This window comes from Metschnikowia bicuspidata, assembly GCF_001664035.1.
Source record: "Metschnikowia bicuspidata var. bicuspidata NRRL YB-4993 chromosome Unknown METBIscaffold_1, whole genome shotgun sequence".
Taxonomy (NCBI): Eukaryota; Fungi; Ascomycota; class Pichiomycetes; order Serinales; family Metschnikowiaceae; genus Metschnikowia; species Metschnikowia bicuspidata.
In genome coordinates this window covers 3,918,256-3,932,204 of record NW_017387731.1, presented here as the reverse complement: position 1 = coordinate 3,932,204, position 13,949 = coordinate 3,918,256, and the positions used below count along the sequence as shown (strand labels likewise).

At 46.6% G+C, this 13,949-nt stretch overlaps 6 protein-coding genes across 6 annotated transcripts; 4 read left to right on the top strand and 2 right to left on the bottom strand.

The window, feature by feature from the left end:
- The first annotated feature begins 1,162 nt into the window (after nucleotides 1-1,162).
- METBIDRAFT_30384 (uncharacterized protein) lies at nucleotides 1,163-2,200 on the top strand. The gene is made up of 3 exons (XM_018855628.1): nucleotides 1,163-1,452; nucleotides 1,726-2,057; nucleotides 2,080-2,200. The coding sequence occupies exons 1-2, from the start codon at nucleotides 1,443-1,445 to the stop codon at nucleotides 1,869-1,871; spliced, it is 156 nt and encodes a 51-aa protein (XP_018714515.1). The 5' UTR covers nucleotides 1,163-1,442; the 3' UTR covers nucleotides 1,872-2,057; nucleotides 2,080-2,200.
- A 370-nt stretch (nucleotides 2,201-2,570) lies between these two features.
- METBIDRAFT_228684 (uncharacterized protein) lies at nucleotides 2,571-3,310 on the top strand. The gene has a single exon (XM_018855213.1). The coding sequence runs from the start codon at nucleotides 2,659-2,661 to the stop codon at nucleotides 2,827-2,829; it is 171 nt and encodes a 56-aa protein (XP_018714514.1). The 5' UTR covers nucleotides 2,571-2,658; the 3' UTR covers nucleotides 2,830-3,310.
- On the bottom strand, nucleotides 2,872-3,569 carry METBIDRAFT_228680 (uncharacterized protein; the record flags this gene model as incomplete). Its single annotated transcript, XM_018855212.1, has 1 exon — nucleotides 2,872-3,569. A coding segment is annotated over one exon (342 nt), but the record flags the coding sequence as incomplete, so codon positions are not given.
- A 2,599-nt stretch (nucleotides 3,570-6,168) lies between these two features.
- METBIDRAFT_36263 (uncharacterized protein) lies at nucleotides 6,169-6,768 on the top strand (the record flags this gene model as incomplete). The annotated part of the gene is made up of 1 exon (XM_018856714.1): nucleotides 6,169-6,768. One exon carries the CDS (start codon nucleotides 6,169-6,171, stop codon nucleotides 6,766-6,768), a length of 600 nt encoding a protein of 199 aa, XP_018714512.1.
- Nucleotides 6,769-7,353: 585 nt separating this feature from the next.
- Nucleotides 7,354-8,094, bottom strand: CDG1 (Cdg1p; the record flags this gene model as incomplete). The annotated part of the gene is made up of 1 exon (XM_018858607.1): nucleotides 7,354-8,094. The coding sequence occupies one exon, from the start codon at nucleotides 8,092-8,094 to the stop codon at nucleotides 7,354-7,356; it is 741 nt and encodes a 246-aa protein (XP_018714511.1).
- Nucleotides 8,095-9,088: 994 nt separating this feature from the next.
- On the top strand, nucleotides 9,089-10,516 carry METBIDRAFT_76941 (uncharacterized protein; the record flags this gene model as incomplete). Its single annotated transcript, XM_018858610.1, has 1 exon — nucleotides 9,089-10,516. One exon carries the CDS (start codon nucleotides 9,089-9,091, stop codon nucleotides 10,514-10,516), a length of 1,428 nt encoding a protein of 475 aa, XP_018714510.1.
- Between the last annotated feature and the right edge of the window lie 3,433 nt (nucleotides 10,517-13,949).

The following is a 13,949-nucleotide window of genomic DNA, read 5'->3' as shown; positions in this document are numbered from 1 at the left end:
GCGGGCGAGCCCGCGCTGTGTGCAGGAGATAACGGGGCCCTGCTGGTTGATAGAGGAGCCGGCCGGCTGCAAACGTTTGAAGGCGCAGCGGCGGTTTGTCGGCTGCCTTGGTGGGTGTCTCTGGTGGGTTTGGATTTGGGTGGGTTTGGATTTGGGAGGGTTTGGATTTCGGGTGGGTTTGGATTTGGGTGGGTTTGGATTTCGGGTGGGTTTGGATTTCGGGTGAGTTTCGTTTTGGGGTGAACTTCATTTTCGGGTGAGTTTGGATTTCAGGTGAGTTTGGATTTCGGGTGGGTTTGGTTTTCGAGTAAATTTGGTATTCGGGTGAATTTCATTTTCGGGTGAATTTCATTTTCGGGTGAGTTTGGTTTTCCGGTGTGTTTGGCTTTCCGCCAAGCAGTACTAATGGCAGTTTTCACCAAAGCATTTGATCGCGTCTCTCATCAATATAATTAAGAAGCACTTACGAAAATGGGATTCGGAAACCTGGCGCTTCGACTAATAATACTGATCTTAACGGAGCAATCAGGTCAGGTTTCTATGAATAACTGCGAAGGGCCTTACTTTCCACTACAAGGCAGCTCACGGCAAGGAAACCCCCTATCGCCTCTTATTTTCAATTTGGCACTAGAGCCGCTTCTAGCTCAACTCAATCTGATTGAAGGTATCAAACTGTGTTACCAACGAGTCCAACTACAAACAATGAAGAACCATGCGTTCGCAGCCGACGTCAACATATATCTCAACGATACAGACGACTACAAAAAAAAAGATAATCACAGCTTTCGAGCAAGTGAGCAATAGCAGAAAAAGCTATGAAAAATCTAAACTTCTCGGATTCCATCGAGGCTACCCCAAATCTCAACAAGACTATCTCCGATTCCCTAATTCTTACTTTTTCAAAGATCTGACGACATACTTGGGTATTCCAATAAAAGGGGTCAACCGGACAAAATTCACAGCCAGCCTCCCATCCATGACCCGACAGCTGGGATATCAGAGCCTCGACTTGATCAGCCGAGTATTGGGGACAAACATCTTTGTCAGTTCCAAAACGGTATACAAAGATTTGATTCAATGTATGACCACCAGAGAACTCGACAAAATTGATTTCAAATTTCAGACAATGTTCCTAAGAATCCACAAGTCTAAACTTTACGCGAGACCTCGCAACGGAGACTACGGCCTTACTGAACTACTGACCCAATTTGAAGGGCATCGGGCAATGGTGTTGACGAATACCCTCCAAAACAGCGATACAATCAGTACCTTAGAATAGGAATGCTTCACCACATGAACAAAATCGTATCGAACGACAAACAAGCCAGGCTAAGAAATATAGCCACCTCCGAATGGTATAACTTCATGCTTGACAAAACGGGTCAATTCTTCACACACTTGGAGTGGACCTTCACGAAAAACGAAATCGCCTCTATCGAAGCATGGAAAGAAGTGGTACCTAGGACAAGGACCATACTGATACCAGGCGAAAGCTCAAAGTACAATCAAGAGCAGATCAAACAAATGCTAGCAAGAACTCCATGCCTCTACAAAGCAGAGAAAAAAGCCATTGGTAAGGAGACTGACAAATCCTTGAGTCGCAAAACGCAAGAAAAGCAACTCCCAATAATGCCACAACGCTTTGTTCGCTTATGTCCCGCGGTCCGTCAGACTGAGAGGTGGAAACACTTTTGGTAAGCCTTGTATAAGGCAGAACGGATAAAGCGATACGATCTTTCGTCCAATCACTAGACATCAGATTTTCAATGCTCTATTTGCACAGAACAATTTCACAACAACAGAGACGTCACCGACGCTTTCCTAAGCCATATCTACAAAAACTGCGAAACATCCAAATACTGGTGGCATGAGTTAAAATTTACCTAGCCCATGAGCTTAATCTCAATGTTGGCCCCAGCCGACAACTCTTTGGAGAACTTAACAAAATTAAATTGGTTCGTCACCACGATCTTCAAGGTTTACACCAGAGGGCGTGGCGAGTCGCAGAAAGTGGACTCCTTAAGTCCGCTACAACCATCTGAGTTGAAGTGACTACTTCAATAGACCTATCCTAGGATTCGATGACGTAATATCCAATACGTAAACAGATACGTGCCTTGAGGACCCTCCAGGCCGTGACTAACGGAAGGGGACGTGCCGAGCTAAGACACTTGGTACGTAACTGAGAGCTGTTTAAAGGTTTTTCATATATATCACTTATATATTTTTGTCCCTTTAATCTGTGCTGCAAGCCAACGTTGCTGCCTGCTGGTTTGGTTTGTGCGGGTTTCCAACTGGCCTCTGGCTTTATCGCTGGTCTTTCATGGGTATCTGTTAGTATTGCACAGCTTTACTTATTGGTATGTGCTTCTTGCTAGAATTTCTATTGTTTCTGTTGGTATTGTTTCTGTTAGTATTGGACAGCTTTTCTTGTTGTTATTCCTACGGATTATCTGTTAGTATTGTACAGCTTTTCTTGCTAGTATTCTATAGATTATCTGTTAGTGATGCACAGCTTTGCTTGTCGGTCTTTCTGGAATTTCTGTTGATTCTGTTAGTATTGTACAGCATTGCTTTAGGTCCATACTTCTTTCTGGTATTTACATAGATTATCTGTTGGTATTATACAGCTTTGCTTTTCGGTTTGTTCTTTTCTTGATGTTATTTCCATGGGCTATATGTCAGTATTATACAGTTTTTCAATGGTCTATACTTTTTGCTGGTATTTCTTTGATTATCCGTTGGTATTGCACAGCTTTGCTTGTTGCTGTCTGTATAGCTTCCTTGTTGGTCTATAGCTTTCTGGTATCTGATTTACTTTCTTGTTGATATTACACAACATCCATTTCTATTGTCGCCAGATATATAAGACACATTTGCTTGCCTCTGGTAAAACACCGAAACCTGAGAAGACTTTTTGTGATCCTCAACTCCCATTTCATCGCGCAATCTGAGAAATATGGTAACCTTAACGAAATACCCTAACCATATTCCAGATACGGGGCTTTGTAGATGGGACTCAAAGGAAGATCAGCCGTCAAAACTTCAAACACGGGTGTTGTGTTGAGCCACACGTCGGGCACTGCATTAGAGTTTGTTGTGTCATAGACATAGAACGGCTTTGGAGCCGATATTTCGGGGGCTTGAGCTTAGCATACAAAAAGGCCAAGTCCTCATCGGAAAAGCCTGTTCTGATCTTGCAAGTCGTTTCATACTCGCCGGTATCGTCATTGTATGCTGCTCAAATAAAGCCTCCATACGAGCCAGTTCTCTTGCCTTTTCCAATGTGAGCTCCCACAACGACAAGATCGAGAGACACCTGCCAAATAGTCTTTCTTGGGTTTGAGCCGAATTCTAGGTCTTTTGGATGATTCATAGAATGACTCATCCCCGTGAAGCATTTTGACCATCAATTCTTCGCAGTAGTCTTTGACTGATTGGGCCAAGAACAACTGCAGCTCATTCAAGTCGAAAGAGTTGTTTTCCTGCTGGCATTTCGAAAGTTTTCCTATCAGTGTTTTTATAGCAATATGGAATATGCATAGGTTTTTTTGTGGGCCTATGGCTTTGCTTGCTCGCCCATATTCTTGTTAGTCTTTCCGTAGTCTTCGTATTAATATGTCGATGTCATCTTGCTGGCATTCCCATAGCTTTCTTGTTGACAATTTTAATCTTTTGTTTGTTGTGACTTGGATAGCTTTTTTTATCGTTTGGTTTTTTATTATATAGCTCTCTCATAAATAATTTCTTGCCCTTCTTGTCATTTTTTTCGTATTCTCTTGCTATTGTTATCATGATAGACTTCTGTTGGCATTTCAAAAACTTTCTTATCAGTGTTTTAGCATTCTTGACGCCATATGTATGAATACTCTTGTTAGTGTCTTCATAGTTTTTGTTCGGGACCACGACCTCCATGTTAGGGACTTCACGGGACATGGAGGTCGTTAAAAACCAGTGGCTTCATGGCCTTCTGCCCCCGAGATAATGGTTACTGCATTCGGAGCAGTGTCCACCCTTACCGATGCATCTTTTCGTTAGTACCGATTTACTATTCAAGCTCACAGCCTAGTCACTCAACGTCCTTGGTTTGCCGTATCTGGCCGTACCGCTTCAGATCCCTTCTGATCAGTTCGCAGTCCTCGCCCGATCGGGAGTGATCAAATAGTAATACATAGCTCCTATGTCCCGTTAAGTCCCTAAAAGTTTTCGCGTCAACTACCATAGGTCTTTTGTTGAAATATCAATAGTTTCCTATTGGTCTACAGTTTTCTTGCAGGCCTCTCCGTAGCTTTCTTGTTGAGATTTGTATTGTTTTGTTTGTGGTGACTGGTCTCACTTTCTTGTTGGTATTTTTGGTGTGTAGCATTTTGTTAATGCTAGCCGTCTTCTCAATTTTTCCAATCTTCTATGCTAGTACTTCCATAGCTTTTTTGTTGTCTAAAGCTTTTTATTGATATTTTAATAATTATCCTGTTGGTCCATACTTCCTTTATGGTTCTTGTTTGTTGGTATTTGTATAGAATTTCGTGTTGATAGCTACATAGCTTTTCTGTTAATATTTCCATAGCTTTCTTGTTGTCTAAAGCTTATTTGTTGGTGTTTCTATAGTTATCCTGCTGGTCTATACTTCCTGGTACTTGCTTGTTGATATTTGTATATAATTGCGTGTTTGTAGTTCCATAGCTGTGCTCTCATCTTAAAAACCAATCGAGCAGGATGGCAAAAAATTAGCCCCCACAAATGAGAAGGACCCAAGTCTGAAGTGCATACCACGCCCCACTCACGGCCTCCCTCCCAAACTAGTGACATCTCACTAATTTAGACTAATCACATGTCCAAGAGATCATTAATTTCTCGAAACAGGTCTCATTTTGGAAAACGGGTTGCTTGACGCTCTTAATGTTCAAGCGAACTGGCTGCAAATGTCGCATCTCAAAGCTCTTCATCGCCTTGGGCATTGTGTCTTTGGAGAGAAAAAATACAAATGGCTTTTATGAGAATCGAGCCTAAACAACAATTGCCAAACATCAGAGTCGATTTGAGCTGAAGTGAATCAAGCGCTCAATCTTGAATATTTCCATAGCTCCCTTGTTGGTAGTTTCATAGTCATCCTCCTAATAGTTCAATTATTTCTTGTTGGTATCGGTTTTGTTGTGGGTTTCCCATAGCTTCACTGGAAGTATCTCCACGACCTTTTTGGAAGTATATGTACAGTTGTTTGTTGGTATCCCCATAGTTTTGTATTTGATAATTCCATAGCTTATTTTTTAATGTCACGGCCTCTTCTCAATAGCTTCTTCCCAATAGCCTCTTCTTGGTCACTTCTTGTTGATGCTTTCTTGTGAATATCTTCTTGTTCATCGCACCTTGTGAATCTCTTCTCGTTAATAGCTTCTTGTCCACAGCACCTTGTTCGTATCTTCTTCTTGTCTTTCCTAGCCCGGTGCCTCGCGTGGATTCATGGCCAAAAAGCAGTTTCCACCAGCTGCGCCGCCTGGCTTGAAAAACCCTTTAGCCTTGCACTAAAAAAAGTCAGCTCTTCACAAGCCTATCATGTTCAATAAACAGTCCCATGTCTAGGCACTCACAGTCAACCGCGTCATAAACACGCCCTGAGTGGACTGCCCAATGGGACCGAAAAAGACAGGTTCCAGCAAAAAAACAGCATGACTTCAAAAAGGAAATACAAGACCAAACCAGGCCGGCCCAACGCTTGCCGTTTTCTGAAGCAGGAGTTCCAGCTGCGCGTGAATGGCCGGCTGCGAAAGATGTACTCCATAGACAGGGCAGAGAGGGCGAGCAGAAGAGAATAGAGTAAGAGAAGAGAGAAACAGGAGACAACAAGACAGCGAGAATCTTAAAGATCGAGGATAAAAAAAATAGAGAGTCTGAAAAATAGGGAATCTGAAAAATAGAGAAACTGAAAACCTGAAAAATTGAAAAGACATACAAAAAAAAAAGAGAACCAGAGAAAACCCAGACCCTCCTCCGGGCATCTCCACCTTCGTGGCTCGCTGGTTCTTCATATAGACCACATCGGCCTGAGCCCCAAAACACCGACAAAACACCGACAAAACAGCGCCACGGCCCACAACAGTACGTTTTCTTCCCACTGCAGGTCCGAATTACGAGGACTCAATTAAAGCAGCTTGCGTAGAAAATCGCCACATGCAGAGAGAATCGGACGGAGGTTCAGGCTCCGGAACCGGCGCCGATTCCAGCGCCGATTCCAGCGCCGGTTCCGGCTCCGACTCGGACGCCAGCTCTTCGGGCTCGGACTCGGCATTGCGGCTCCAGAGGCCCGTTTTCGTCAAAAAGAAACTACCGCCCAAGGCCGCCGGTTCTCGTGGTCCGGCACGTGCCGCGTTGGCCAAGGCCGAGCATCTCCAGCAGGTGGATTCAAAGACGCTAGAGAAAGTGCCGTTCGACGGCATAGACGATCGTGACGACATGCGGCCCGAGGATGAATACACCCAGTGGAAGCTCCGAGAGGCGGCACGCAAGAAACGCGATGCCCTTTTGCTTGAGGAAACAGAGCTATCCAAAGAGGATGCGGTCCGGCGGAAACGGGGCCTTGTGAGGACGGGGCCTTTGCCGGATTTGGACGAAAACGGCGGGGGGACGTCCTTCTCCAAAGGCCCTAGTATCGGTTCCAAGCTTGGTGCGTTTTATACCGAGCAGTTGGATGAAAAGTTGCTCAAGCGCGACTACAAAGACATCGAGGGAAGAGAAGACCACAGTCGCCCGACCAAGTACAAGAGGGCTTGAGAATACAGCGGCGGTGTTTTTTGGTGGGCCACGACGAGACAACTGCTGAGCAGGTCCATAAACACGGTGTATCTATCTAGTGTTCATGAGACAATTCCTGAGTTGATTCATGAGATATTCATTCGGTGTTCATGAGACGATTTCTGTGTTGATTCATGAGATATCCATCCGGTGTTCATGAGACGGTCCCTGAACTATTCCATGAGATGTCCCGGTGTTCATGAGACGATTTCTGTGTTGATTCATCAGGTGTTCATAAGATCCATGAGAACCATCAGCATGAGACAATTCTTGGATTGACCCCAGAGAAATCCATCCGGTGTTCGTGAGAGAATTCCTGAATGGATCCATAGGCACACCCATCCGATATCAACGAGACAATTCCTTGATGATCCATGAGACCCATGACACCCACAGTCCAACCCACAAATCAACCCACAAATCAACCCACAAAACACTCTACAATTCAGCGAGTCAAACAACAAATCGGCATCGATTACCAGAATACAAACACCCCATGACAGCCCGCGCCGCCTCCAAGGCTAGACCCGGCCGGGCCCGAATCACATCTTCTCCCACAAAGCCTCAGCAGGACGAACCCCCGTTCTGGTTCAACACGGTCCCCTGCCAGCTGTAGTACTTGCTCATGTTCACGTGATGCTTCCGCAGAGTGCCGGACTCGTACATGGAGCAGCCATAGAGCGACGCGTACGGAGGCGTGTACAAATGCAAGGACACGGCAAAGTCCTCCGCGGACGTGTTGGAGATCTTGTGGAGCCCAATGTCGTCGGACATGTATCCCACCTCGTCGCGGCGCAACTCCGTGATTTGCCGGGGCACCATTGCGTGGCCGGCCGTTTCGGGAACGTCGTAGAGAGACTCCGTGAGCAGGCCCTTCAACACCTTCATGCAGCAGTGGGCGTTGGCGTGGTCGTGGATGGCGCTGCCCTTGCCGGGGCTCCACACAAGCACAAGCAAGTTGGCGTTTCCGTTGATGTTCACCACCCCGTTGCGCGTGTAGCCTTTGGAGGCGTCGCTGAGCGCGAACTTGCCCCATTCGGTCTCGTCCGACTGGTACCGCTCCATCAAGCGCCTGATTTCGCCCACGTCCACGTCGGCGCACGCCAAGCCTTTAGTGCCCAACACGGCCCGGAGGCTGTCGATGAGCTGGCCAAACTTGTTGTCCAACTTCAAGTCGTTGTTGGTCTCGTCCTCCAAGCACCCGAAGGTGGGCACGGTGGCCTCGCGCGATTGCGGGGCCGAGGGGGCCGTACACATCATCGACGACTTCATGTCGCTGGATCCAGCACTGTTGACACTGAGCATTGTGGGCTGGGTTCGGTGGATCTGAGTTTCCGTTTTGGTTTGTGTGATGAGGCTCGCGGCAATCGGCACCGAGTCTCGAAGATAAGCAGCAAAGATTCTCTAGCAAAGCCAGTACAAAAAGCGGGCACTGGGGATTTCTAGGAAAAAGTGATTGTTGGCAAAAGTAATGGGCACTTGGAGAGAAGCGCGGCACACGCCCGTTATTTATAATCCGGGGTGTCGCAGTGAGGCAGTGTCGCGAGCCGCAGATACGCATGCGATAGACGGACGGGTGACGGCGTCGGGGCCGACCAATGACAGTGGCTGAAAGCCGGCCTTGTCGGCGCGAAAAGGGGGCGAGCGGCGGCCCAGGCCCGACGGCGGTCCTGCATGCGCACGCGCGCGGCCTGCTCCTGCCCGATTCGTCGCCGGGCCCGCCAGCAAGCCGACGGGTCAGGCATATAGCGCGCGCACCCCGCCGTGTCGCCGTGCGGATGACCGCCGCGGTGCGGTTGCAATGCACCGTCGGGATCGCGGCCCCGCCGGCACCGGCCGCATCGGGCAAGTGCACGGTCTTCCCCCGACGGCACCAGCCGCATCGGGCAAGTACACGGTCTTTCCCCGACGGCACCGGCCGCATCGGGCAATTGCACGGTCTTCCCCCGACACACGACGTCGGGGATTGCCGTATCCGGCAATTGAGTGCGCCCGTCTCATTGTGTGGCGTCAATTCCAAAGATACGTGCACGCACTCTCACCGCTTCATGACTCAGCCTGCGGTCCTGGAGCCCCAAATTTAGCATCCCCACCTATAAGGGACTCCCGGTCTGCCAGCGGAAAAAAGCGTGATCCTTTTCCAAAGCCATTTTGTTTCTTTTAGGGCCTGCTCCAAAACTCACGCTGGACCCTGGCTTCAGTGTTTCTTGCTCATCTCAGCACAAGCCGTTGGATAGCTCTCTTTCCCAGCGCTTATCACTGAACCCACGGGCTCAGATTCGACGCTTCCACTCACAACATGATGTGTGGGCCTAGCGCCTCCTCGGGCGAAACGGTGGGCTCGAAACCCGGGCTGGCGGAGGTGCCCCGAATCTCAGGTACCAACTCCAATTCCAACGACCTGGTTGAGACGGTGCAAACACACCCCGCGTCCTGGCTGCAAAGCGTTTCTGCCGAGCTCCGGGCCAGGTTTATTGATGGCTTTTCGCCGGCCTACTTTGCGTCGGTCATGGGCACCGGCATGTCGGCCAACTTGCTATATAACTTCCCGTACCCCGCGCGCTGGCTCCAGGTGTGTGGGATAATCATGGCTCTCGTCGGGCTCGTGCTTTTCGTCGGGCTTTGCGGCTTCTTTGCGGTGGCCCTCTACTGCAGGCCCAGGCTCTTTTCGCAGATCCACAGGGACCCGGTGGTGGCGCCGGCCATGGGCTGTTTTGTCATGGGCTACACCACGCTCTTCACGTTTTTGCACAACGTGCTCGGGGCCTCGTGGATCGTCGGCGTGTGGGTGCTCTGGTGGGTGGTGGTTTTCGGCTCCTTCTACACGGGCATCGTCACGTTCTACTTCTCGCTGATGGCAAAACATCGCAACAGCAAGAACAGGTTGGAGCCCACCAGCTTGGGCATGCACTACCTCTTGCCGGTGGTGACCTTGACTGTGGCGGCGTCCATGGGGGGCATCATCACGGCCGACTTGCCCACCACGAACGACAAGATTGTCACGATGACCGTCTCGTTGATCATGTGGGCCATCGCCATGCTCCTCGCCTCCATCATTGTCACCATCAACTTCTGGCGCATGCTCGTGCACAAGATCCCGCACAGCGGCCAGGTGTTGGCCATGTTTCTCCCGATCGGGTTCGTGGGCCAGGGCGCATTCGCAATCCTATACTTTGGGCAGAACTGCACGTTGCTTCTTTTGGAGCACCACGACACGGTGGCGGCTTCCCTGTACGTCTCCTTCTTGAGCGATACTGCTCAGAACAACGGCGTGGCCTTGACGCACTTGCCGCTCCTCATGTCCACGGCCATCATGGTCACGTGCTCCATCGTGGCGTTCATGCTGATCGCGTTTGGGTTTCTCCTCACGGTCTTCGCCTACATGTCTTTGGTTTCTAAGATGTCGCCGTTTGCGATCAAGAGAAACCACGCGTTCTTGTACCAGCCGACGAGCCGCCTGCCCATCAAGAGGTTCTTTGCGGGCCTCCTCAAATTCCAGCGTGGCTTCTGGTCCATGACTTTCCCTTTGGGCACCATGTCGCTAGCCATCAACCACTTCTACAGCTTGTACAATGGGTTCGTGGCCTTCAGGGTCGTGGCCACTATTTATGCAATGTTGGTGCTCATCACCACCTTGGGGTGCCTTGTTGGGGTGGTGTACAAGGGCTTGATGATCTTCATAAGGGCGCGAGCCACGGCCGAGTCGAAAAACGATGAGCAGGTGTGACGGCGCCTGGCATGGGATTGTGCGGTGGCGAGCCACTGAAACAAATCTCCGAGCCCTCGACAACGCGTTCCTCGCGAGTTGGTTTTCTGACGACAGGGGGTCAGAGGGGTGAATTCCAGACGACAGGGGGCGAATTTCAGACGACGAGGGTGCAGTGGTCGCGCATTCCAGCGACGGAAGCCAGGGGGCATGCGTCCCCGGCTGCTTCTGGAGTTCGCCTTCTTACAAACAACTAATGCCCGCTTCCCTGCCTGACCGGCCCCCAATATTGTTGAAATATGACCCATCCAGTATGGTGGTTAGGAGACGTGCTTTAAAGGCGAAGACACAGTGGGCAGCCGTAATTCAGGGAAACTCCTTTTACTGAAATCGCCATAATCTATTCATACTTTACCATAGGCTAAGTCCCACTGATGCGGTCCTTGCCATAGTACTGTTCGTTGACCTGCTCTCATTATCCCTAGGTGTTATATCCGCTTAAGCCGGAATACGCATACTAGGACTGTCTAAACATGACCAAGGCTCTGGCCAGCCTATAGTTTCGATGCAGGGTGGCTTCAACAAATATATACATTCCTGTGCAGAACAGCTTTTAATGGCACCCGTCATGGCCTGCGGTTTCCGACAGCAAATGGGAAAGCTTACATTGCTCACGTGAAATCTCCGTAGCTTCGTGCTTTCAAGCCTGCTGAAGACTTCATATTCACGTGTTAGATCCTCAGGGTTCTTAAAGTGCTGGAAGAGATACAGAGGAATTCCTTAAAATTAAAGGATGATGACCTAACTAAAATTATCAAAAGAAGTAAGGAATAAAACTTTTTAGGATGATTTTTATTAGTATCTCCTAATCTGTAAGGTCCCTGGTATCAGCCTGGCACCGACGGTCCCTGTAACCGCAAATATGACTATATCCCATTGCTTTGAGCACCGTCAGATTCATTATGAACCCAGTATTCTCTCGAGTAGGAGTTCCGTTCACGTGACCTCTGGATAAAGTATACAAAGATGGAATAGAACTTATGTAGAGTTCTAAAAAGACCAGTGATTAAAATACATAACCTATATGTCTCGTCCGGTCCCTAACATAATCAGTTCAACGGATTGACAGACGTGTCCAGACGATCACTGCATGAGTTTTCTTGGTGGTTTTGTGAGGTATGATTTTGGATTGGCTGGGATGATATTGAAAGAAGATATTCTGGTGCACGTTTGTTTTCGTAGCCTAGTTTCTTGTTTTCAGGAAGTGAGGTTTTAGAAGGTTGTGGAGATTTGTGTTGCTTGAGTCTCGTCTGTGTTGATTAATGCTGGGTGGGCCTAAACTATATGGTTGGAGCAGTGAGAAGATTTCTGGAGCTAATGTTTTGGGGCAGGGTCGAGTCGGAACCAAGGCCTTGCGGCTTTCTTGGCGAGATTTTAATGAAATGGGCATGTCGTAGCCTTTCTTGCAATAAACTTATGATATAACCCATTTTGGGTGTAGTCTTTAATAGTACCCATCCGTTGATATCAGACTAAAAATCTGATGGTCCTTTGTTTATCCACAGAAATCGCATATTTTGTGGAAAGGGATGGCTGTGTAACAATAAATTCTATTTTTACCTCCATTGTAACATGTGTGTCTAAGCGTGTTTGACTTGTACTTTCAGTCAATAGCAGACTGTGTGGCTTTTTTAGCATATTTCAAGGCGATATGTGACAGTTGACCAATTTTAGAAGTAGATCAGTGGGATTTTAGGTTTTAAATTGAGTTTTATACTTAGAAACCTCCTCTTGAAATTGCTACAACTCAGCATACTTCTTCACCGAGACAAGTCCTGTATCTTTATTTGCCCAACACACGTGATTTGGACTGTAGTGTAGAGGCTCATCATATGCGGAAACTAAAAATTCTGATTCCAGCTCAGTCCAGGCCCAGAGAAGACATATTCTCTCCGGGCTGGAAGCTCTTTCTCTCAAAAAGAATTCAACTCTTCATAGAAACGGCTGTCTTTCGGGATTCGGTTCTTATCTGATGATCTAAACTCTACATACATACAGCTAAAGAAACCTTCGGTCAAAACTAATCATAATAAAGGTTTAGAAGAATGAACTAATCCCTGGATATGTCTAGGAATATTGTTTTGAATGTCTCTTATTAATCTATCCTTTCATAATAATACTATAATACTTCTCTGAACTTCGCTGCAATTGCGGTCCCTACCGGAAATGATGTGGATTTGATACTTTACCTCTCAAACGATAATATGATACTAATAAACTCAAACCTAATGCTGATTCTGCTCCTGCTAATATTATACCAGACTTATTTGTAGAAGTTGGTAAATAATGAATGTGTTTTCTATTCCTTTATCGGGTTTATATCTAAGATATTTCCTGGATGTATAATTATTCCCATTGTGTATCTTATCTTAAATGAATATTTCCTTTCTACTATATAAATACGTGAAATAGTACACATTTAATACTTTTCTTTTATGTTTTACCATTTAATTTAAAAAACCGATGAATAACAGAAAAAGATTAATATCAAGATGCACTCCCGTTGGGTGAGGGGAATGATACTCAACCTCCAAGTTCTGTAAAGGTTAAGCATGTTTAAACTCGAACTGAAAAAGATAACAGAATAAATTATTGAAAATTAGAGATGGATTTAGCAAGGGAGGACCAATGTTCAATAAGACAAATTTTACATATGGGTCTTTGCTGGATTAAAATTAGACGTTAAACATTGTATCCACGTATTTTTTATGGATCTCCCCCAACTTTTGTTTGTTACAAAAAAAATATTTGGAATCCAAGATATTATTGTTTCAGGCAACATATAAATAGCTCTATCTATTCATTTAAAAAGGGTTCTTATATCGCATGAGATGGGTGATATTCACATCTATATTTTTTACTGCGTAGAGATGATGCTCAAGCTACCACGAGTCTACCACATATAAAACACCAACGGAGTTTATAAAGCTAATCAACCCAATCATGAGCACCAAACATCAAACACCAAACACCAGATACCAAACACCAAAATATCAACTACCAACTACCAGATAGCAAATACCAAATCACTAATTACCAAATCATCAAACACCAAATCATCAAGCACCAAATCACCAAAATACCAAACACCAAAATACCAACTACCAACTACTAGATAGCAAATACCAAATCACTAATTACCAAATCACCAAACACCAAATCATCAAGCACCAAATCACCAAACATTAAATACCAAATACCAAATCACTAATTACCAAATCACCAAAATACCAAACACCAAATCACTAATTACCAAATCACTAGACACCAAAATACCAAACACCAAAATACCAACTACCAACTACCAGATAGCAAATACCAAACACCAAACACCAAAATACCAACTACCAACTACTAGATAGCAAATACCAAATCACTAATTACCAAATCACCA